The 23,763-nt window shown below is 51.0% G+C and overlaps 1 protein-coding gene across 1 annotated transcript; it reads left to right on the top strand.

Annotated features, from left to right (window-relative positions):
• Positions 1-87: 87 nt before the first annotated feature.
• TRIM15 (tripartite motif containing 15) lies at positions 88-8,300 on the top strand. Its single transcript, XM_028091741.2, is given in 9 exon segments — positions 88-270; positions 1,681-1,803; positions 1,805-2,068; positions 3,250-3,345; positions 4,504-4,734; positions 5,444-5,466; positions 6,642-6,757; positions 7,122-7,154; positions 7,927-8,300. Coding segments are annotated over 9 exon segments (1,443 nt in total).
• Positions 8,301-23,763: the final 15,463 nt, after the last annotated feature.

Raw genomic sequence — 23,763 nt, 5'->3', positions numbered from 1 at the left:
CCAGCCCCCCGCAGTAGGACCAGCTGTCTCCAGGGAGATACGGGTATCAGCCTGCGCAGGGAGCGCGAGGGCGCAGATAAGGTGGCTATGCTCGCGGAGCACTACACCGGCGGGGCACCGGCTTCCACCGAGGTTGGAATAAGCCCTGTGCGGGAGCAGGAAGGAAACCCGCAGCAGCCCGCACCTGTTAATGACTCACACCCCAGGCCTGCGTCCGTCCGCGGCGCGCCCCGAGCCCCCCTGGCCGCTCTGGAGCGGAGCCTCCCGGCGGTGAGTTCGCTGTTCAGGCGGCCAGCCCCGCGTGTGCGTGGGAAGGTGGGGGCGCAATGTGCACTCAGATCTGAGTGTCCCAGAGCCCTGCCCTCACACAAACACCACGTGAGCCACCTGTGCAGCTAGTTTCCGCGTACCACATTTGAAAAAGTGAAGTTAATTTTAATATTTATTTATTTTATTTAGCCCCAAATATGATCATTTCCAGTGTAATCAGTCTAAGAATTAGTAATGAGATATTTTGCGTTCCTTCTAACTGATGTGTAGTTTGGACGGCCGCGCAATCTCCGCTGGGACCGGCTGCATTCCTGTGCTCGGCGGCGCCGTGGGGCTGGGGGCTCCCGTGCAGGGTGGGGGAGGGGCTGCACCCCCGGGAGGGCCAGGGCGGGCGGGAAGGAAACGGGGTACACACACCAGCTCAGGTTCAGAGCAAGGGAAACAGTGCAGGGCGGATCGCTAGCGTCAGAGTGGGAGTTTCCTTGGGTTTTACGCACAGATGCAGGGCGCAGATGAAGAACCAAGGTGTGGACCGTCTTGTGGGGGGAGGGCCGCGGGGGGACCACGGCTGAAGCCAGGAGACTCGGACTGACCCCGCCTCGCAGCTCTCCAGCTCCGTGACCGAGGGGAAGTCACTTCACGTGTCTTTCTGTAAAATGGAGGTGATCATGCCTGTCCCAGAGGGCTGTTATCTGATTGGGTGCAGTAATAGGAAAATACTGAGCCCGCATAAATGTGCTTATTAAGTCTGTTATCGCTTCGCTGAGTTTTCTAAATCTTAGGGACATAAATCATTTGTATTAGTTTCTTGCTTTCTCTAAAAACTAAAATCGAAGGACTCTGTGACCCAGTGTCACCGTGTTTGGGGGCACTGGGTTCAGGCCTAGCAGCAGTAGAGTTTAGGAGGCCAGCCTGGGTGGATGAGGTGAGGAGCTAAGGAAGCAGAGGAGGGGCCCCGACCGCGCCTCCCACCGCAGTCTGGACTTTGATGCTGAGAGCACACCTCAGAGCCAGAAGCTGACGGCTCCCACCTGTTCCAATGGCAGGAAGCTGTGTCTCCTCTTTGTGTCTCCACCCCACAGTGGCCAAGGGTGCGGTTCCAGGAAACCCATATCCCTGTGAGCTCATACACGCTGGGCTCCCCACCCCAGGGACGGAAGGAGACAGAAGGAGTGGAGAGCGGGCTGACCAGGCCCCTGCTGGGAATGCTGGGTCATTCGAGGTGCCCTGGAGTTTGAACCCACTCAGCTGATGGGTGGTGACCAGGTGGCGCCCGGTGGCTTCCCAGGCTGAACCCTCCTGCTTTCTGCTCTCAGCCTCCTATTGTCTTCCCTCCATGACTCACGCAGAAGTGACTAATTTCAGGGATCGGGGATTTGTGTGGCCTGAGGCAGAGGCTTCCGTGGACAGGCTGGGGATGGCACCGGGGTGTCCTCCACGCCTTCCCATGAGGAGACCACCTGTCTGGACTACAGGGGACCCCAGAAGGATGCAGTGACCAGCGCCTGTGGACACACCTTCTGTGGGGCTGCACGTCCTCCTGCTCTCCCAGATGGGGGCCCAGCCTTCCGGCCAGGGGCTGCTCTGTGCAATCTGCCAGGAGAAGGAGCCCACGGAGACTCTCGTGGCCCCTGTGCTCCTGGACCCTCTGGAGGAGACACGCTGTGAGCAGCACGCTGAGAAGATTTACTTCTTCTGCAAGGTCGATGCTGAGTTCCTCTGTATGGTCTGTCGGGAGGGTCCCTCCCACTGCACCCACCCCGTGGGTGTCCTCGACGCAGCGGTTCAGCCCTACCGGGTAAGATGGATGGCTTTTCCTTGGGCCTGTGTGGGCTGGGACAGTGTCCCGTCATCCATAGTGAAGGGAACCGATAGGGATCTGGATGAAGGACCGCGGTTCCCTGGGGACCTGAGGCCATTCCCAGGCTTAGCGGGACTCCCGCCTCAGGGGGCCCTACGGGACAGAACTGTGGGGTAGAGACACAAGGAGGAGACACAGCAGCAGGCATGAGTGCATGGGAGGGTCTTCTCCCACCATGGGCAGGGTGAACTTGGTCTCCCAGGACGCACACTGGTTGTGGGACCTACCGAGGCCCAGACTGCTGGGCTCAGAGGGACGCGAGGGGCCAGCAAGGGCAGCCTGCAGGTGCCACTCTTCCTTGTGAGAAGGGGAGGCCCGACGTGGCCCACCTGTGCCGCCCCCCCGCCCCCCACCCCGGGCTGCCCTCAGATCGCTCTGGCCATCCAGTGTCCAGCTCTAGAAGTGATTTCCTTAGAAGTACCTCTTGAATCTTGAACTCGGCCTTGTCCCCACAACCACCTCCAAATGCAGGCTGTCGCCGTCCTCAGCCAGACCTTGCACAGCCTCGAATGCACTCCCTGTCTCCATTCTCACCCTCTGAAGCACCCTCCAATCCACCAAAACACACAGCAGACCATGGTGCACCCCGGTGCCAAACCCTCCTGGGGTCCCCAGCGCTGGGAAAGCCCATCCTCATCAGCACGGCACCAATGCCCTGTGTTGAGGACGTGGACCCCGCCTGTCCACCTCAGCCCCAGCTGCCCCCCCCAGGCACCGCGTGTCCGGCGGACTGGCCCGTGTGCACCTGCTGTCTCCTGGACGTCTCTGCGTTTTCCTGCTTCTGACTCTTCCTCCCAGACGTCTTTCCTCTCCCCGAACTCTTTCTTTTTAAACCACTTCAGCAATTTCTAAGTGTACAGTCGGGGCATGTGGTCCTCGCCACCCCACTGTAAATGCCTGCTGTCTCTGACAGCACACTGGCACACTGACCCCGCCTTTGTCTGTCTGTACTTCAGCCATGAGTGACCAGGCTGGAGGCGACCTCGAGGTAATCTCTGCAGGGACACAGACGGGCGCTGTTCACCTTTGACTCTCTCACCATCAGCCGTGCGCCTGGGACTCAGCAGACAAGACCTGTAGACTCAGCCACCTCTTCCTGCCCATTCTTCTCCGCACAGGATCATCTCCGGAACCAGTCGGAAGCTCTGAGCTTGGAGAAGAAAGAGATGGAGGACACACGGAGGCGGGAAGACAGGAAGCTCCAAGCGCTTCTGGTAAAGTGCTTCTGCCACCTGCTCTCTTGGGGGTTTTCTGAGCAGATTCTGGGGAAGCTTGCTGTCTGGTACTTTTGTACTGTTCTCATTCACTTCCCTGCATCTGTGTGAGGGCATTTGGGGTCAAGGCTATGGAATCCCAGAGCTTCGCAGCTGGAGATGGTTCTGACATCTAGCCCAAGACCCATCTTACCGGCCATTCTACAGAGCCGAGAACTGGTCCAGGAGCGCGACGGTCCACAGAGAGCAAAGCCCATGTTCATGAGGACATGGCTACAACCTGGATCTTTCTCTCTCTTAACATTTATTTATTTGAGAGAGAGAGAGAGCGAGCAAGGAAGAGCAGAGGGAGAGAGACAAGCAGACTCCCCGCTGAGCTCAGAGCCCGACACGGGGCTGGAGCTCACGATCCTGAGATCCTGACCTGAGCTGAAATCGAGTCAGATGCTTCAGCGAGTGAGCCACCAGGCGTCCCTAGAAGCTGGGTGTCTTGACCCGGAGCCACCCTTCCCATCCCAGTCTGTGTGCCCGAAAGCACTGCCCTCAGACAGGAAGGGTGGGGCAGAAGCTGGTACCCGTGTCTGCCTCCAGTCCTGATTGAAGCTGGCCTGCCCACTGTGGGAGAGCGGTGTGTTGGTGAGCTCCTCAGTCATCCCGGAGGAAAGCCGCAGTCTGAGAACTTCTGGTGCCCTGAGCAAGGCGGCAGAGCTGGGGGCAGGAAGAGATCCGCAGCACCCCTCTGCTCCCTCCCAAGCATGCTGCGCAGAAGGCGACGTCAGGGCCCGAGAGCGATGCCGCACCCTCTGCACTGACTCGAACCACGGCCTGTTTCCTTCAGTGGCTCTCCGATGGACGACTACCACCTGCTCCTCCTGACTCTAGGGAAGGCATGGTGGGGTTAGGACGGTGTTGTAAATGGGGAAGGATGCTTGAAAAGTTCAACACGGCTCTGAGGGCGTATGGGGCAATGTTGTTAGAATCCCCAGGTAAGACAAAAGCATATAGCCCTCACTGCTGCTGAGTCTATTCTGAGACCCACCCGCTTCTAACGTAGTACTGAGGGAGCTAGTCTCTGAATCAGGAAGACCCAGATGATCCTCCTGCAGGCCGGCCTCTTGATCTTTTTCCTGGCCCTGTCTATCTTTCCACCCCTTGCAGACCCACATTGAAAGCAAGAAACAGCAGGTGGACACAGTGTTTGAGAGGTTGCAGCAGGAGCTGATGGACCAGCAGCGTCTGCTGCAGGCCAGGCTGAGGGAGCTGGAGACGCAGATCCACATGGAGAGAGACGAATACACCTTCAGGTCATCTGAGGAGGTCGCCAGGCTTGGGGCCCAGGCCCAGGAGCTGAAGGAGCAGAGTCAGCAGCCAGCCAGGGCCCTGCTACAAGTGAGGCCGTCCCCACCACCCTGTGGGCTAGGAGAGGGGCTGCACAGGCGGGGATGCCAGCAGAGGGCCGGGGCTGCTGGACACAGGCAGGAAGGGCAAGTGAACCTTGTTTCTGCTGGGAGGGACTGCCAGTCCTTGGGTTCCTTTGGCCTGGAGAGCTTACAGACGTGCCAGACCCAGGAAGGCTGGATGACTGCCACCCACCGTGGTCGTGTCAAGGACTTTGGAGTCAGAGGGCCTTGGGTTTGAGGGCAGGCTCTTCCAGCCGTGTGACCGTGGTGAGCCTTGTGAGCCCCCTAAACGTGGGGGATAATAACAGCACCTCCCTCACAGAGCTCGTGCAAGGAGTATGAGAAACAATCCATACAGAACGTGTAGCACGGTCCCTGGCACACACAGATCCGTGTGATTACCATTATATCTTCCCGTTTCACATCAGGTCCGGCGGGTAAGTCAAGCCTGGACCCTGTTCTCCAGCATCCCTCAAGCCCTGGAGGTAGAACACAGTTCTGAGAGAAGGCTAAGACCAAGAAGCCAGCTCAAATGACCTGAGTAGAGTCCCACGTGGGTCAGGAGGCATGATGTAACAGAGCGGATACAACTCTCTGGAAGAGAGAGCTTTGAGGCCAGATGCTAAGGGGACAGGCTGTGCAGAGTCTTGGTGGGAAGGACTTGTGGACACTGAGTGCATGTTCTTTTTCTTTTGTAGGATGTCAGAGGCAACCAGAGCAGGTAGGGCCTCCTTTCTGCCTGGCGTGTACACTTTGTTCTTCTCACCTCTGTTCCGCTGGACACAGAGACTGAGGGGGGGTCACTCCCTACCCTGCCCCCCACAGAAATGCAAATTCACTTTGACACACACACACACAGCCTTCACATAAAAGTTTGTGCTCTAAGAGTCCATTTTTTAAATTTTTTAAAAAGATTTTATTAATTTATTTGACACACAGCGCGAGAGAGAGCACAAGCAGGGGGAGTGGGAGAGGGAGAAGCAGGCTTCCCGCGGAGCAGGGAGCCCGATGCGGGGCTCGATCCCAGGACCCCGGGATCATGACCCGAGCCGGAGGCAGACGCCCAACGACTGAGCCACCCAGGCGCCCCTACGAGTCCATTTTTAAACTGGTTGTTTGGTACCAGGGATACAGTTTTCCCCTGGAGGTGAAGTTATAAGCCATAATCATGTTTTTAGGCTGATGCAGGAACATCTGTTTAATTCCCGAAGTTATTGGTGCTCGAGTCCGTATTGAACAGCATGTAAACTGTAACTCCGAGGGGAGATACCGTCTCTAAACTGTGGTAGGCACGGAGCGGAGTGGGGGAAGACCAGCCTGTCCTTTCACTCATGTCCCCCACTCAGCTGCTGCGTGTCCTTCCGGGTCACAGACCCCACCACAAAGGGCAGCCGCTGGTCCCGTCTGTCCCCTGCTGGGAGCACCTGCGCCTTCTCCGCGCTCGCCCCGTAAGGAACCCTTGTCATGCAGCCATAAGGACCTGGACCCGGGGTCCCGGACTCAGGAGGTGTCTCCCAAACTTGCCAAGAGTGTTAGAGGTGTGGAGCTAAAGGGCTGTGCAGGTCTTCTGTGTGACGAGGACCCTGAGCCTGCTCGCGGTCACGCCTACGAGGACCCTGAGCCTGCTCGCGGTCACGCCTTGGGGGACAGGCAGGGACGGAGCTGATTCGTGTTTTCTCTCATCCCCTCCCCGCCCCAACCCCCTTTCCCCTAGTAATGAACAGCACCCAAATTAGAAAGGAGTTTAAGGTCGTTTTTTTTTTTTTTTTTAAGTGACACTGTACTGTCCTCTAGAGGCAAACAGGGTAATGACCTCTGCCCCGTGCAGCCTCCACAGACCCCAAACATTCTCTTAAAGGACCGACCTCTAATTCTTAAGGGACTGGTTGTCTGTAGGTATGAAACAAAGACTTTTGTGAGTCCAGAGACCATTTCTCCAGACCTTGTCGAGAAGATCCGAGATCTCCACAGGAAAATACTCCCCCTCCCAGTGATGCTGAGGACCTTCTCAGGTAAAGGGGAGGGGCAGCAGGTTTCCTCATCCCCTGATGGCGGAACAGCAGTGTCTTCCACGCATCACCGTCTTCCCCTACCCGCCAAGCCTGGTTCACGGTGTCTTCCTTCCCTTAAGCCTTCCCTTGGTGGTACCATTCTGCCCAGCGGGACCATCCCGAGAGCATCTTCTCTCCCCAGGGGCCTGCACTGGGCTGAGCGTCCAGGCAGGTGAGGACTGCTTCTGTCTCAGTAGACCCCAGCAGAAGGCGTAGAGCAGAAGGCCGTCCCCCACCCCTGTGCTCACATGGTTCCCAGCACTGCCCTTGGGAATGCCTGTGGGAAATAACAAGTCACATCTCTTTCTGTTTCTGTTTCCCTCAGAAAACCTGGCACACCATCTGGAAACAGACTCAGGTAAACAGCTGGGGGTTTGGGGATCCATTCTCTCCTCCCTCCACTCAATCCAAGCCAGCAAACAGAGCAATTACATATATGAAGTCTGGAGCTTGATCCCTGGGTCCTCTGTTCTCGCTCTTGCTGGTTATGAGCCATGGGCAAGCCAGTGTACCTCCTGGTTCCGGTTTGTTCACCTTAAAATGGAACACACACTAGTCCTGACCCCATGAGCAGCCACGAGATAAAGGAATGCATACATGTCAAGAGCTTAGTGCTGTTAGTGTTTGTTCCGTGTATGGATATTATTTCCTCAAAAATACTTACGAAGGTCTTGGTTGGGTGTGTGTGTGTTCTGCCCAGCATTGTGCCAGACTCTGTCGACTTACACAAATATTGTATAATTTAAAAAAAAATAGCATTTACTTCGAAGATGGTGCTTAGTTTAGAAACTATTTCCACAAATATCACCTCATTTTGCGTCTCAAACTTAACGTGCAGAAGAAACAACCAGGGGGTCTTGTTAAAAGGCAGACTGTGATTCAGTAGGTCTGGGACGGGGCCCAGGATTCTGCAGTTCTCGCCGGCTCCCTGGCCAAGCGGATGCCGCTGGTCTCCGGCCGCGCTCTGAGAAGCGAACCCCCCCAGCGCAGGAGCACTTGCGAGCCGGCGGAAGTCCGCCGTTCTCTGTCCGGAAACCGAGGGGAAGCCAGGCGTTGGCAGGCCGCGCAGTGCCCCACGCATGGCGTGCGCTCTAGGGCGCATCCCCCCAGGCCCCGCTCTCCTCCCGCAGGGGCCGTCACGCTGGACGCTCAGACCGCCAGCCGGAGCCTGGCCCTCTCCGAGGACAGGAAGCTGGCGACGTTCCCCCGGGACAAGCAGATCCCGCCGCACAGCCCCCTGCGTTCCAAGGGTGTCCCGGCGGCGCGGGGCTCCCCCGGCTGTCCCTCCGGGCGCCACCACCGGCAGGTGCAGCCGGGAGCCCGCGGGGAGGCGGGCAGCGAGGAGGCGGGCCCGGCGCTCGGACCTGCCGCTTTTGCACCTGCCGCTCCGGGTGCGCACCTGCCCGGCTCCGCCCTGCCGCGGAGCGGGACCCCGCCTTCGCCGCCTGCGTCCCCGCAGACTCCCCTGCTTCGCGGTCTGCGAAACGGGTTCCTGCCGGGCTGAGCGGCGGAGCGGGGCGTCCAAGGGGCGCTGCAGCGGAGAGCGGCCGAGCTGGCCACAGGAGACCCAGGGGCTACAACGGCACCCAGGCAATGCTGGGGAGCCCGCGCGCTTTTGAGAAACGAACAAAACGCCATTCCAATAAAGACTGCTAGAGCTTCAGAAATAATCATTGTGGGGGAAAGCAGAACTTTGTCGGGCTTGCACTAACAGCTGACCGTTTCAGTTGTGACACGTGCTTGGGGACGCTTCAGGCGCAGGGCCTCTTCCTGAGACCCGGGTGGACCCAGGCCCCCTGCCTTTCTGACGTTTAGGCCATGTTTCTTTCTTGTAGAGGATGTCTAATAAAGTGTAGGAACTAGCCAGACTTCTGCATGTCATGTGTCTCATTCGCGCGGAAAGTCCATGGAGTCTCGGGGACCACGACACAATCCTCTCCTGATGGCAGTGGAACCAGACCCCACTGTTCAGGTTTAACTAACCTCTCAGATATTTACTATTACCATTATTATTATTTGGATGATGGGGCTTTGTTTCACTTCCTATGCACTGATCTACTGTTTTGGACGAGCAGGGCTTTTTTTTTTTTTTTTTTTGGCCGAGTATGAAATTGAAAAAACAAATGAGCCACTTACACTGTATTTCCAAATGTGATTAAATTTAGGGTGAGTGGCCCAGGTAATTTAGGGGTGTGGATAGGCACAGATGGAGGCTCTGGGACAAAATTAAACTGCACTGCATAAGAAAGAAAATGGAATTTAAAAGCTTGAGGAGAAGGTTTAGGAGTCTCCAAGACTCAAATAAGAGGACTGGGTGCTGCCTGGAGGGAAAGAATCCTTCTGGTGGCCGCACTGGGTGGTCTGAAAATATTTGTGTTACAGTGTTTGTGATGTAAACCACCGCTTATCTCCTGCAGGGGAGCCTCAGCCCAATCCGCCTTGGGCTCAATGTTTCTGTAACCATTGCCTGTCTCCGGGAATGTGAGACCGCTGAGCTCTGTCTGCTTCGGGGCAGGAGGCAAAAGACATTGCCCCCCCTCCCCCATAACTGCCAGGCTGCTGGCTTCTGTAAGGGGCTGTCATGCATTTGAGGTGCCCCAGAGAACCGGATGGGTGGTTGTGAGGACCCAGCTGGGGTCTGTAGGAGGAATCTGTCCAAAGCCCAAGAACCATGATTATAGCTGTGAGCCCCAGCACTGTTTCCAGTCTACTCGCTCTGCTCTGCGCACAGGGCAGTTTTCCTGTCTGTGGGCAGGTTTGCTGGCTTTCCTTGTGCCCTTTATTTTCCCACTCCTTTCCATTCCTCCCTTTTCCTGTGACTTCAGGGCAGAGAGTTGTCTCAGTCATACTGCATGGTTCCCGGTGCGCAGTCATCAGGAGTCCAGGCAGGTCTTCTCGTGTTCTTTATACTCTCTCCCATTCTCCTCACCCCACGGGCACTACTCTAGTGTTTTCACATTACCTTGGATACAGACGGATCTCTGAATATATACCCAGTACAGGACTAGCTCTGTTGCTTCCTTTTTTTGACCTAGTACCACAGCTTTAAGATCTAGTCGTGTTGCTGTCCATGCATCTAGTTTATGGCTTCTAATGGCTGAATACTATTCTATAGAACACGTCAGCCACGTTTCATTGTACTTTCTTTTGGCACAGAACATGTGGGTTACCTCCTTCTGCCTATGACAGTGAGCAAGATTGACGACAAGCAGCCTCATACTCTCCCCTTATGAAGGTAAGGTTCACCCCCAGGAGGGGGTGACTGGCATTTGCACACTCACTTTCCTTCAGTGCCACCAGGTTTCTCCCCAAGATGGCTGTATTCACATATACTTCCACCAGAGGGGCACAGAGATTCCTGCTTTCCGACCCCCATACCAACACTGGGTGCTATCAGACTTGCTCATTTCTGCAAATCTGATGACTGTAATGTGTTATCTCATTTTTTAAAGATTTATTTATTTATTTGAGAAAGGGAGAGAGAGCAAGTGAGTGCGGCGGGCAGAGGCAGAGGGCGAGGGAGGGAGTGTCCCCACTGAGCACGGAGCCCGACACTGGGCTCGATCTCACGACCTGAGCCGAAATCAAGAGTTGGCTGCTCACCCGACTGAGCCACGCAGGCGCCCAAGCGACACCTCATTTTTCTAAAAATTTGTCCTTTCCCACCCATCAGATGGTGCATCTCTTCTCGAATTTTCTCCATCTTTTCCCCATCTTTCATGTTCCCATCTTTCTTTCATTGATTTCCAGGAATTTCTTTCTTACTCTAGCTACTAATCTCTTGCTCATTTTGGGCTTGAAAATATCACTCACTTATTTACTTTGATAGTGGTGTTATTCATTAGATAGAAATCCAGAATTTTGGGGGCTCCTGGGTGGCTCAGTCGGTTAAGCATCTGCCTTCGGCTCAGGTCATGGTCCCAGGGTCCTGGGATGGATCCCTGCATCGGGCTCCCTGCTCAGCGGGGAGCCTGCTTCTCCCTCTCCCTCTGCTGCTCCCCCAGCTTGTATTTTCTCTCTGTCAAATAAATAAATAAAATCTTTAAAAAATCCTGAATTTTGATGACAAATTTGATAAAGTTTTCACTTTGTGGTTTATATTTTTAAGATCCTTTTTCACCACCACAAGATTGTGTGTGTGTGTTTAAACATATTGCCACTAGTTCTAGGATATTACTGTTCACACTAATACCTTTAGTTTATGTGGAATGAAGAAGACAACCAGCTTTATTTTTCCTCACATAATAAGCCCATTCTTCTGACCCTATCTGCTTAGGTAATCCATCTTGGTCATACTGGCTGGTAGCACGTCTACAACACCCATTTCCCATGAATGCAGACACTGTTTTCTGAGCTTTCGATTCCATTGTCCCTGGAACCGGGAGGTGCTGCTTTTTATTGCCAGGACCTTGTAATGCAACGTCATGTCTAATCGGACTGCTCTCCCCGCCTTGGCTTCCTTTTCAAATGTGTCTTACTTATCTGTAGACGTTTATGCTCCCCTATAAATTTAGAATCAATTTGTCAGGTTCTTTTTTAAACAATCCTGGTGCTCTTTTAACTGAAATTACATTGGCATTGATCATAATTTTATTGGATTTGAGGATTGGAGGAAATTAGTTTGGAGCAAATGGGCGTCATCCTATCCATAAACGTGTTATCTCTCTGGCAGTTTAGATCTCCTTTTATGCCTTTAATGGAATTTTGAGGTTTTCTGCAGATAAGACTTTGGCAACATCTAGTGACATGTCTGTCCGTTGACCTGGTCATTTTCCCTCCAGACAAATGTTCACACAAGCGTACAACAGTTTGGTACGGCATAGTTTACGTCATAGAACAGATAACCAACTGGTATATTCATAGAGAGCACCATACAACAGTGAAAACAAATGAATCATAGTGGCTCCTTCTGGTCTGGAGGGCAGGGAGGAAAGTAAGTCACGTTCCTCAAAAGACAATGGTTTGAGGGAGTTGAACAGTGGCTTACTTAGAACACTCTTCTGTGGATCTGAAATACTTTATAAGAAAAAACGAAACTTGCTCTTCATAAAATGTGTACATTTGGGGGGGCTACAATTGTTATAAGGATTGCATTGTTATTATAAAACATTCCTTGTAAAAAATTATAACTCGTATTGATTATTCTGATATGGAGGAATGATATTGATTTTGCTAATCTTGTTTTTAGCAATTTTGTCACATCCTTATTAGTTCTAATAGTTTGTTAATTCATAGGGTTACCTATGTAGAAAATTGTTATTTCTTCATCTGAAAATAACAGTTTTGACTCTTTCCTTCTAATCTATATAACTCTCACTGCCATTTTGCATCCTGTTGTGTGGGCCCACACCAGCATGCTGTTGAACAGTGCGGAGAGAGGGCATCCTTAGTCCATCGCTAACAGGAAAAGCAGCTCGCTAAGGTTTCTCGGTTAAGCATAATGATTATTGTGGATTTCTTGGTAGAAAGCCTTCATCAAGTTAGAGAGAGCTTTTCTATTCCTAGTATTCTTAGAGTTTTTCAAATAATACCTAAGTTTTAAGCGTTATCAAATACCCTTTTTCATGTTTCAAGATAATCATTGTGATTTTTCTCTATTTGACCATGGGTGTGGTCATCCCACTGTCAGAGTGTCCGATGTTAGATCATCATTGTTTTTCTGATAACTTTAAAGATTTTATTTATTTGTGTGTGTGAGAGAGAGAGCACAAGCACAGGGAGTGGGAGAGGGAGAAGCAGGCTCCTCGCTGAGCAAGGAGCCTGGCGTGGGGCTCGATCCCAGGACCCTGAGATCATGACCTGAGCCGAAGGCAGATGCTTCACCAACTGAGCCACCCAGGCGTCCCGACTTTTCTGATAACTTTACCTAATAACGATGTAGTTCACTGTTGAAGTGTTTCATAATCACATACAGATTCTTTAACCCGCCCAGGACTCTGTTGGCTGAGCCACCATCTACCTCAGTGCTTCACAAACCTTAGCATATAAACAGCATCTGAGAGTTTTGTTCAAATGCCAGTTCTGATTCAGAAAATGTAGGGAGGGACTTAGATTTTCTAAAAGCTCTAGGGTGATGCTAAGACTGCAATCAGACCCCAGTCTATGTGGGGGTCTACATCACTGCTTTCACCCAACACACCCTACTGTGGACCTTCAATCCCAAATTCCTGACAGAGGCTTTTGATTGGTTGGGTACTGACTTCTGTGCCGGATTGCAAGTCACTAGCCCATGTGTGTCTGGTGACCCTGGGTAAGCACCTCAGGGCCAATCATTGTGGCCAACAGTACCTGCTGCAGTTCATAGCCCTTTGCTTGGTTATTATGAGTTCAAACCATAGTTCTGCCAGAGGCAATTTACTTAATTTCTCTGAGTCATAGCCTCATGTGAAGAAGAGATCAAAATGCCTGTTCTATAGGATTAAATGTGGCTAAATGGATTAATATGTGTAATATGATTCTGGAACCCAACCCCAATGTGGGGTAGTTGGGTTTTCCTGACATTGACACCAATGATCTGGACACCAGCTGGGTGTCCACCAGATTCCACTCAATTCTGACACCATCTACCCAAGAACAGCATCAGATTTCACAGGTTAAGGGCTTTATTTTATTTTTCCTTCCCTTCCCCTATGTTCATCTGTTTCGTTTCTTAAATTCCACATGGAGTAAAATTGTATGGTATTTGTCTTTCTCTAACTGACTTATTTCACTTAACATAATCCCCTCCAGTTCCATCCACATTGATGCAAATGGCAAGAGTTCATTCCTTTTGAAGGCTGAGTAATATTCCATTGTGTGTGTGTGTTTATGCAACTACTTCTTCATTATCCATTCATCTGCCAGAAACAAACAAACAAACAAACAAACCTATTTAGGAGCCGGGTAATCTCCACTATCTGTTCCTTCCCTCACATGTAATTGAAAAGTCTGTGGTCAAAGTGAGAAATCTGGGCTAAGTCCAGTACAACACTCAGGGACAGAGATGCCCGAGGCCCAGAGCTCACACTCAGCACCACCGGTGAAGGAAGGAGAGGCTTCTGATCGTGGCCGGCTTTCCGGCATCTCCAGGGCTGGGTACCTCTCGAATTCAAAGAGCACTGTAGCTTCATTGCCGGAGGGTCAGAATAGGGCGGGTGGGGGGGGTAGTGTATTCAAATCCAACAGAAGAGGCAAGAAAATTAAACTGAGAAGCGCTGTGTAGACTACCTTTAGTTTGGGACTAGGTGGCTATCAGCAGTGAATATTATCTTTGTATATTCTTTCTGCCCTACCCCCTTCCGAAAGAGGACAAAAAGCTAATTATCTTCATGTGACGATAAGGCCATTGCCACCAGGATCGGCTCACAGATGTCTCTTTGTAGAGGGCCCCAGAGACTGGCTAGGTGGGGCCCGAGAGCCGTGCAGAAGGAACAGTGAGTGTGCGAGAAGTCGGCGCAGTGCCCTGGGGAACAAGGGCTCTTGTCTGCACCTGACTCAACCTTGGGGAATCCTCCCCTCTGCCCAGGGCCCGAGAGCAGAGAGGATCCCTCCCACCTTCAGGACCTTGTGTCTTCACACTTGTGCTCACAGAGCAGTCCATTCACAGGCCGGACGAGTGGGCTTCTATGCCCTGAAGCATCACCTTGTTTCCCACAGGGCTGGGGACCAAGCACATGCACTGTCTCCCAGGTCCCCCGGCAAAGCAATGACCTCGTACCTTTGCGCTCAGTGGAAACCATGGGCTCTAGGAACAGGGATTCCCACGTTTTACTTGTGTGAGCTTCAGGAGGTTTACTTAATCTTCCTAAACGTCTGGTCTGCTGGTCTGAAAACTGAGAACAAGTGCCTACTTTGGGACTGTTATAAGGCGTGAACGAGACAATACCTGTGTAAGGAGAAGCACAGATTTCCCTTCTCGGTGGGGAAACACATAGCTCTTCCTACTGTGGGGAAACACACAGCTCTTCCTACTGTGTGTTTCTACTGAGTCTCCCGTCCTGTTTGCAGGCAACACGTCACTTCTGGTCAGCAAGTGCAGAATTTTCCCTGCATCAAGCCGTCCTCGGAGACAGCAGGGGGATGCCCTGTGATTCTCTATGCTGACACTCTCCACTGCACACAGTGTCAGACCCCACAGGTTAAGGGCTCAGTCCCACAGGACTGCCCCCCTGCCATGTCAGAAGCCCTTCAGCAGCCCACATTATCACCTGTGCTTCTGCTGATCAGCTGTAGATCAGAGTTCCAATGGGGGCTCCTTGGGTTGATTAACTTGTTAGGAACGCTCACAGCACGCAGAGAAACACTGATTTTCATTTACTAGTTTATTTAAGGACATGATAAAGGATGCAGGTGAACAGTCAGATGAAGAGACACACAGGGAGAGGGTCCCAGGCGCAGGAGTTTTGTCCCCACGGAGTTGGGGTGTCACACTCCGGGCGTGGGTGTCCTCAGCCGCCTGGAAGCTCCCTCAACTCTGTACGATTGGGATTTTATGGAGGCTCCCTCATGTAGGCATGATGAATCATTACCTCCATTCCCAGCCTCTAACCTTTCTGGAGAGTGGGGGATGGCGTGGGGAATTCCAAACTGCTAGTAGTGGCTTGGTCTCCGGTGAGGAGCCCCCATCCGGGAACCCGCCCAGAGTCACCACACTGAGCAGGAGATGCTCCTGGTGCTGTTATCACGTAGGACATTACAAGGGTTTTAGGAACTCTGCCAGGAACCGGGGCCGAGACCGATGTACGTACGTTCTACTATCTCACAACGGGTGGAAATACGGGCATGTTGCCTGGCGTGGGGCAAGGCTCCCGGCCGTCGCTGCTGCTGCTAACAGTGTGCGGTGACTCATAACCGGCAAACACGTGAGTGAACATCAGGAAACCCTAATTCTACAGACCAACAATAACAGGACCTAATGGCAGGCATATGAAAACCAAGGGGCACATGACTGTTTTCAGGTAAGTTAGACATCAAAATGTAAGGGAGACACTGTAAAACTTTTAGAAGGTAATATGGGGGGAAATCCCCATGACCATGGGGTAAGGGAAGATTTCTTAAGTAAGACCAATTAATAAATGGATAAATACAGCACTAGCCACAAAGGTATAGACCCATAAATCTCCCAGCATTAAAGTTGAGAACTTCTCATTATTAAGACAGCAAAAGAGAGTGAAGAGATAAATCACAAACTGGCAGATGCAAGAAAACCTCAGAGAAAAATACTGAAGGCTTGAGCAGGCACTACCCAGAGAGGAATCCCAGAGCCACCCTCCTCAGCTAGCTGGGAAATGCAAACTACAACCACAGTGAGATCCACGAGGAGGAGCTCACAGGGCTGCCGGAACCAAAACGCAAGAGTGGTGAGAAAGTTCAGCTGCCACAGCTGGAGTGTGAATCAATACGACCACTTTCAGAAGCAGGTTGGCATCGCCTGGTAAAACTGAAGACGTACTACGGTATGACCCGAATTTCACTTATGTGTCTGTCCTGGAGAGACTCCTTCACACGCTCACTGGGAGGGATGCACAAATACACTTAGCAGCATTGTTAGGGTGGTGAGAGACTGGAAACGACACAAATGTGGAACCGAGCTATGAATAATAATATCATGCACATGAAGATGTGTTCCAAGTTCAAGCTTTCCAAGGTCTTGTACTGTCTGGAAGGACAGAGGGACACTGAGACACTCCATCTTCTGTTAATTCAAGCATGCATGTAAGATTTTATGGGAAGAGAGAAAGAAAATATGTAACTTCCAAACCAGCAGAGGAGAAACAAGGGAATAAAGAAAACTTAACCCAACAAAGATAAGGAAAAAAAAAAAGCACAGAAAAGAACGATAAATAGAAATCATAAAATAACATCATAGAAATTTATTGATTTATCAATAAACACAATAAATGTAAACAGGATAACTCATGTTTGCCAAAAGATCAGCTTCTAAAATGGAAAAAAATCCAGCTATGCTGTTCACAAAATAAGTAATAAAACAATGACCCTGAAAGATTAAAAATAACATACTGGGCAGCGATAGTGAACGGAAAGTTGATGTGACTATATCAATATCAGAGAAGATATATTTCAATGCAAGAAGTATTATTAGGTGGAGAAACAGGGACACCAAATTCTGGTAAAAGGAACAATTTATCTGGAAACTGTGACAATTCTAAGCTCTCATACGTCTAACAATTCATGATCAGTTACAGAAAGAACTTAGCAGATTTTAAAAGATATTTCTTTCAGTCACTGATCCTCAAATACGAAGAAAATAATAAGGATCTAGAATATTTGAACCACAAAATAAGATTCTTCTAATAAAGATACACTGTATTTGAATAACAAAATAAAATTCATCTTATGATTATACAAAGAACCTTGAACTTAACAGTAAACAGTCTTTTTTTAAAAAAGATTTTATTTATTTGAGACAGAGAGAGCACAAGCAGGGAGAAGGATCAGAGGCAGAGGGAGAAGCAGACTGTCTGCTGAGCAGGGATCCCGATGCGGGACTCGATCCCAGGACCCGGGATCATGACCTGAGCCGAAGGCAGATGCTCAACCGACTGAGCTACCCGGGTGCCCCGAACATAGTGTCTTTTTGAACACTCATGGAACATTAGGAAAAAAGCGAACAAGTCCTAGGTACCAAAGTCAAACATCACTATCATTGTCTGTTTCAAGCTTTCTTCCATGTGTGAGTTTTAACCCCTGTCCTTCAGCTCTGTTTTCTTGCTCATGACCAACACAGCCCTCGTGTTTCACTCTCCTGCACCCCAGCTGCCGTGGAAAGAGTATCAGGAAGGCACACGGAGCAGAGCCCCCTCCTGCTAGTTCTGCGGAGGGGTCTAGCCGGGGGCGTCTCCGAGGGCATCACAGGTCGTGGGGCTGGATGGCAGCTCAGGACCACGACTGCCCAGTCTGTGTTCTGCTGTCAGAAAAGTGTTCTTGCAAATGTTATTTATAACAAGAGAGTATTTCAGGGTTCCTCAACTCCACATATTATGACTGCTCTGTAGAATCCGGTAAAACTTCTAGTCTCCAGTGTTTGCTTTATTAAATGATTTCTTGCATGATCATAATTGCTCAGGGAATAATATCTGAATAATCATGCTTTCTAAAAGTATAAATGTTTGAAAGATTTATTAATCCAAAGAGCTTTCAAAACCACCTGAACCCCCTCCCACCCGCAAACATCACAAAGTCACAAGTAACAGAGCTGTTTTCCTAAAAGTGTGTCTGAGGAAGATCTCTGACCACAGTGTAACAGAATGAAAAATCAGAAAATAAAGTCAATTTCTCTACATTTATAGAAGATTTTATGTTTAAAAACACACTTCTAAATTAGTTATGGGCCAAATTTGAAATCATAATGAAAATTTTGAAGTATTAAAACTAAAGGTAAGGCAAACACCAAAAGGGCATGATGCAGCTAACACTTGTGTTCGTCAGCTGTTGGGGCCTAACAGCACCTGGCCCCCAAATTTAGCAGCTTGAGGTGACAAACATTCACGACCCTGGTTTCTGTGGGTCAGCCATGGGGGCAGCTGCGCTGGGCAGCTCTGGCTCACGGTCTCTCCTGGGCATTTGAGGTGCCGGCTGCAGCCGTGGCCGCCAGAAGCTGGACCGTCCAGTTCATCACTCACAAGCACCGCTCAGAGTCCTGTCTGTGAGGAGTGAGCCCCCCACACCCAGGGGAGAGGAACTAAGCTTTATCTCCTGAACGGAGATAGCAAAGAACTCTGTGCACACAACTTTAAATCCACGACAGTGTTGCTGGGATGAAAATTTACAGCCTTAGGTGCATTTGCTAGAGATAAATGAAATCGTAAAATTAAACTATCTCAGTCAACAAATTAAAAAGAATGTAGTAAGCTTAAAGAAAGAGGAAGTGAGTGAGCAAACATAAGTGAAGGAAATGCTAGAATGTTCAACAACACTGAAAGCTCATTCTTTGAAAAGACCACTCAGGTAGCAACTCTTCAGCAAGACTGGTCAAGACAAGCAAAAGTACAAACAACAATATTAAAAATGGGCAACAGAGGGGTGCCTGGGTGGCTCAGTCCTTGAGCATCTGCCTTTGGCTCAGGTCATGATCTTCGGGTCCTGGGATCGAGCCCCATGTCAGGCTCCCAGCTCAGTGGAGACTGGGCTTCTCCTTCTCCCTCTGCCTCTCCCCCTGCTTGTGCTCTCTCTGTCTCTCTCTCTCAAATGAATAAATAAAATCTTAAAAAACAATGGGAAACAGGGCCACTGCAGAATTGGGGAGAAATTTACATCAATAACTTTGAAAACAGAGATGTACCGGACAATTTTGTAGAAAATATCACTTACCAATACTGACGCATGCTGACACAGAAGACCTGAATAGATCTATTACCATTTATTAAATCAAGTTAGAAATTAAAATTTTAAGCCCTCCCTCCTCCTCCCCTCCAACAAAATTAAATATCAGATCCACTGGCATCTTACAGGCAAACTTTATCAAACCTTCTAAGAAAGAGATAATGCCCACACCAAAGTATTACAGAAAACAGAGAGATGCTCCCCAAACCACTTTATCAGGCCCGTGTAAATGAGAAACTAAAACTAGATGTAGATAGGGGGAATCAGCCGGCCAGTTTTACTTATGAACACAGATTCAAAAGTCCTAAATAAAGTTAATAAACAGAACTTGGCAAAAACGGTATTAAATCATACAGTTTACCCTTGGAATATAAACATCGGTTTAACATTAAAAAAATCATCAATCTCATTCATTAATAGATTAACGGAGGGAAGAAATATCACTTCAAGAGAAATAGAAATGCACCTGATATAACTGAATACTCCTTCCATTGAAAATGCTTCATACACTAAGGACTGAATTTTCTTACCCTATAAAGCACACCTTAAAAAATGATACATCAAACATTGAATTCAACACACTTAATAATCCTAACTAAAACACGGAAGCATCCTTTTAAAATGAGGAACAAGACAAAGATGCTGTCATCCTCCTGCTAGCCAATTAAATAAAAGAGCAATACTTACACAAGGAGTGTGAGTATTGAGATGAAAGAAGGAAATCTCTCATGGTTTCTACCATCATGTTCATTGTGCAATCTGTTTTTATTCAAAACTGCTCCCCATGTGCAGGCAGATTCTCTGGGAACCTCTGATCTTTCCTCTCTGTCCTGGTCTGTGATCTGGGCAGGGCACCAACCCATCAGTCCTCCAAGCCAAGCACCTGCTGCAAGCTGCTTTCCCTCTCTCTCTTTTTAAAAAGATTTTATTTATTTGAGAGAGAGAGAATGACTCGGGGAAGGGGCAGAGGGAGAGGGAGAATCAGGTTCCATGCTCAGCGGGGCTCGACCCCAGGACCCCGGGATCATGACCTGGGCCGAAGGCAGACGCGTCACCAGCTGAGCCGCCCAGGCGCCCCTCTCTCTCTCTCTCTCTCTTTTTAAAGATTTTATTTATTTATTTGACAGAGACACAGCGAGAGAGGGAACACAAGCAGGGGGAGTGGGAGAGGGAGAAGCGGACTCCCCGCCGAGCAGGGAGCCAGATGCGAGGCTCGATCCCAGGACCCTGGGATCACGATCTGAGCCGAAGGCAGACGCTCAACGACTGAGCCACCCAGGCGCCCGCTCCTCTTTTTCTCTTATCACAGCCCTTGGAAGACTACCTGAATCATCAGCATCTTACCCCTCCGCAGGAGGGCCAAGGGCCTGGAATTTAATGCGAACAGCACAAGCCAGGTGCCGAGGGCCTTCTCCGTTCCTGTCCTGGAAATGCGCGTGTCACAGGCCAGCTCCCGGTTGCAGCAGCCGCAACCTCGCCCCCTCTCCGTTCCTCCATCACCCCAGCCCAGGGCTGGTCTTCTATCAACAGGGGTGACTGAGGGGAGCTCAGTGGAGGGACTATTTACAAAGATGCGTGCGGGGCTCAGCAAACCCCGCGGGGCGGCGAAACATCACTGCGCTGCAGGGGCGAGGCGGGGAGCCCCAGCTCCGATGCAAGCTCCGAGACCGCTCGGGGGCGCCCCCCCCCCAGCTCTTGAGTTCATGTCCTCCTCCGCTGCACCTCTTCCTAACCCGCTGCTGCTCACTTCGGGCCCGTGGACGGATGCCCGTGCGCCCAGGGGTCAGCACGGCCCCATCCTAGTGTCGAGTTGCACACCTGCCCAGGGCCTGACTGGCTGGCACCTGTGTGTTTCTGACTCCCAAGTCTGTGGCTTCGGTCCTCTGAGAGCCCTTTCCCTGCGTTGACTTCTCCATTCGGATGCCCGACAGACGTCTCGGACGGAACACGAGCAAGACGAGAGCCCGATCCTGCCACCGCGGCCTCCAAAGCCTCTCCCCAACCACGCGTAGCTGCCCGCGCCTGGACCCCAAACCCAGGGGCCGCCAGCCTGCAGCAAGTCGTGTTCACCGCCTGGAACCCGCTCCTTCTACCACCACAGTCTACACTATCATCACTCGGCGGATTCACCACAAACGTCTCCTCTCCAGGACTCCCTGCTTCCTCACTTCTCTGCACAAAGATGTTTCAAAAAGCAACCGTAGTGTTTTTGGTCCATTGTGCTTATTTTCAAACATACGCTATGTTTTGTATTTGCCATGCTTATTTTTATTATTTGCTTATTTATTTTTTAAGATTTGTTAATTTATTTGAGAGAGAGCATGAACGGGGGAGGGGCAGAGGGAGAGAGAGACGCAGCACCCCCCTCCCCCACTGAGGGTGGAGCCCAAGGCACTGATGGATCCCACGATCCTGAGATCACGACCTGAGCCGAAATCAAGAGTTCGATGCTCAACCCCCAGAGGCTCCCAGGCGCCGGTCATGCGTAACTTTGCGTCTGTTGTAGAATGAGCTCCTTGAAGACTGGAAGCATCCCAGTGAAGAACAGTACCTGGTCAATACGAGGTGCAGCATACTGGTGTGTGAGTTGAACCACTACTCCTCTGCCTGTAAGGCTTGAGCAGCTTCCCAACGCCCTCGGGGGAAACCCGGGACCCTGCAGCGCGGTCCACAAGGCCGCCGACCCCTCGGCTGCTCTCCCGCCCCTTCCCCCACCGCACTGCACTCGGGAGAAACCCCGGACCCTGCCGCGTGGTCCACGAGGCCCACAGGGTTCGCCTGTGCCCAGCCCTGCCCTGCTCTCCCGCCCCTCTGCCCACTGCACTGCAGACACGAGGGCGTTCCGGCCCAGCCTGTCCCTGCCCGTGACCCTGGCCGGTGCGATCCCAGACTGTCCTCCTCGGAGCAGCCCTGGCTGACCTGGAAAGCGGACAGCGGCTCTCCGCCCGTCACCGTCCTATGCCAGTTCCCTGCCTGTCGCCCTGCACTGGAATATAACCTGCACGCGTGCCTCACCGCTGCCCTAGCCGGGAAACATCCTGGCCTGCCCCGGCCTCTCAGTAACCCAGGCAGGAGCTCTGCGAAGGCTGGAGACCACGGAGGAGACAGCAACCATCAAGAAATAACTCGGTAACGTTCCCAGAACCGAGGGGCCTAAACCTGCCGATACTCAGCATTTCAGAATAGCAACCTACAGGCGCCCTCAGGAAGCTACTGGGCCAGGACGAGGAAGTCAGCTAAGAAGAGGGTCAGGGACACAGGAAACACAGGGTCAGGAAGCAGCAAAGCCAAGCCACGACCCCCGAAGAGCTGTGCATAGGCCGCAGGCTGCGGGACAACACGACAGAGCCCCTGACGACCCGCCATCCCGACGGGTGCTGACAACGGGTAAGGACGCCGGGCTTTGATTTCTAAGACAGACGTAGGCAATGAAGCCAAAGGGCAGAAGAAGGCAATTCCCCAGTCCAGGAAGCGCGGGCTGTCCCCACAGACAGCTTCTGCAGACACAGCCGTGGGCGCCGAGCTCCGGCTCGGCCGCCGGGACCGACGGGTGGGGCGCGTGCGCTCGGGGCCGGGGCCGGGCCCAGAGCCTCGGCTGCTGGGGGCTCGGACGACAGGGTCCCACAGGGTCCCACACCAGCGCTGTCGAGGAAACGGTCCGCCAAGAAGCGCCCTGGGGGAGGGAGGGGGCTGCTCTTTTCTCCCTCCGTGATAAACACTACGTAGATCTGACCATACGTGTAGGTGACGTTCACATAAAAAAATACTTAAAAATATGATTATAAAAAATAAAAAGGTTCAAAAGAATTAGCCAAATAAGTACCACACGGCAACTTTCTGTCCTCAGGTGGTGGCATAACATGCACGTGTTTATGATTTTCAAAGGCTGTTTCATGCAGAAACTTCATCGTCTACAGTTCACTCTGGAAGTTTCACACTCAGGAACCTCATTAAACCATTACCCGAAAGCATTTATATTTTGTTCAAATGCAAATGTTCCCTATTTAATAACTAGTAAATTTTAATTATACAATGATCACCTTAAAAAGTTTCAGAAATCTCATTATATAAAAATTCTTTCCAAGAAAGGATAAAAGGCATTTTGAGAATTCTAAAATTTTTCCCATAAATAAAAGATTAGGAGAGTATAATTTTAGGGAACAATTCACATCGATCAACAAAATAAATGTACATTTTCAAGAATATGTTACTGATTATTGGCTCTCAAGATTCAACTGTAGATTAACTGACCTCATTATATTAATGTCTTATTTCTAATAATTGACACACTTTGCATATCTGTATTTAGAAAGAAAAGTAAAAAGAACAAATGAAAAATAAAAAGGGGGAAGAGTCATAAATGAGATCTTGAAAGGGCTTTATGTAATTCTTCCTTTTCTATCTTTAACATGGCAATTAAAAAACCAGCCGAAAGAAGAGACCGGAAATGGTTAGGTGGCTGAGTGTGTCCAAGGGCAGGACGGAGGCTCGGCTGGTTGCGTTTCCTTCTGGGCAGGCACCGCGCATTTTCCAAGGGAAGATTCTGGGTGTGCCACGGAATGTCGCCGTGTCACAGGCCGTCATGGGCTGCATGGATGCTCGGTGTCGACATGGGGCCAGCACAGCGGGAGAGGGAGATGTGGGGG

The sequence above is a fragment of the Eumetopias jubatus genome, unplaced genomic scaffold (genome assembly GCF_037043125.1).
Source record: "Eumetopias jubatus isolate StellerSeaLion01/CBP00866 unplaced genomic scaffold, mEumJub1_p1.0 scaffold_6, whole genome shotgun sequence".
NCBI classification, from domain to species: domain Eukaryota; kingdom Metazoa; phylum Chordata; class Mammalia; order Carnivora; family Otariidae; genus Eumetopias; species Eumetopias jubatus.
The sequence above is the reverse complement of the archived record's forward strand: the minus strand, read 5'-3'. Positions and strand labels throughout refer to the sequence as shown.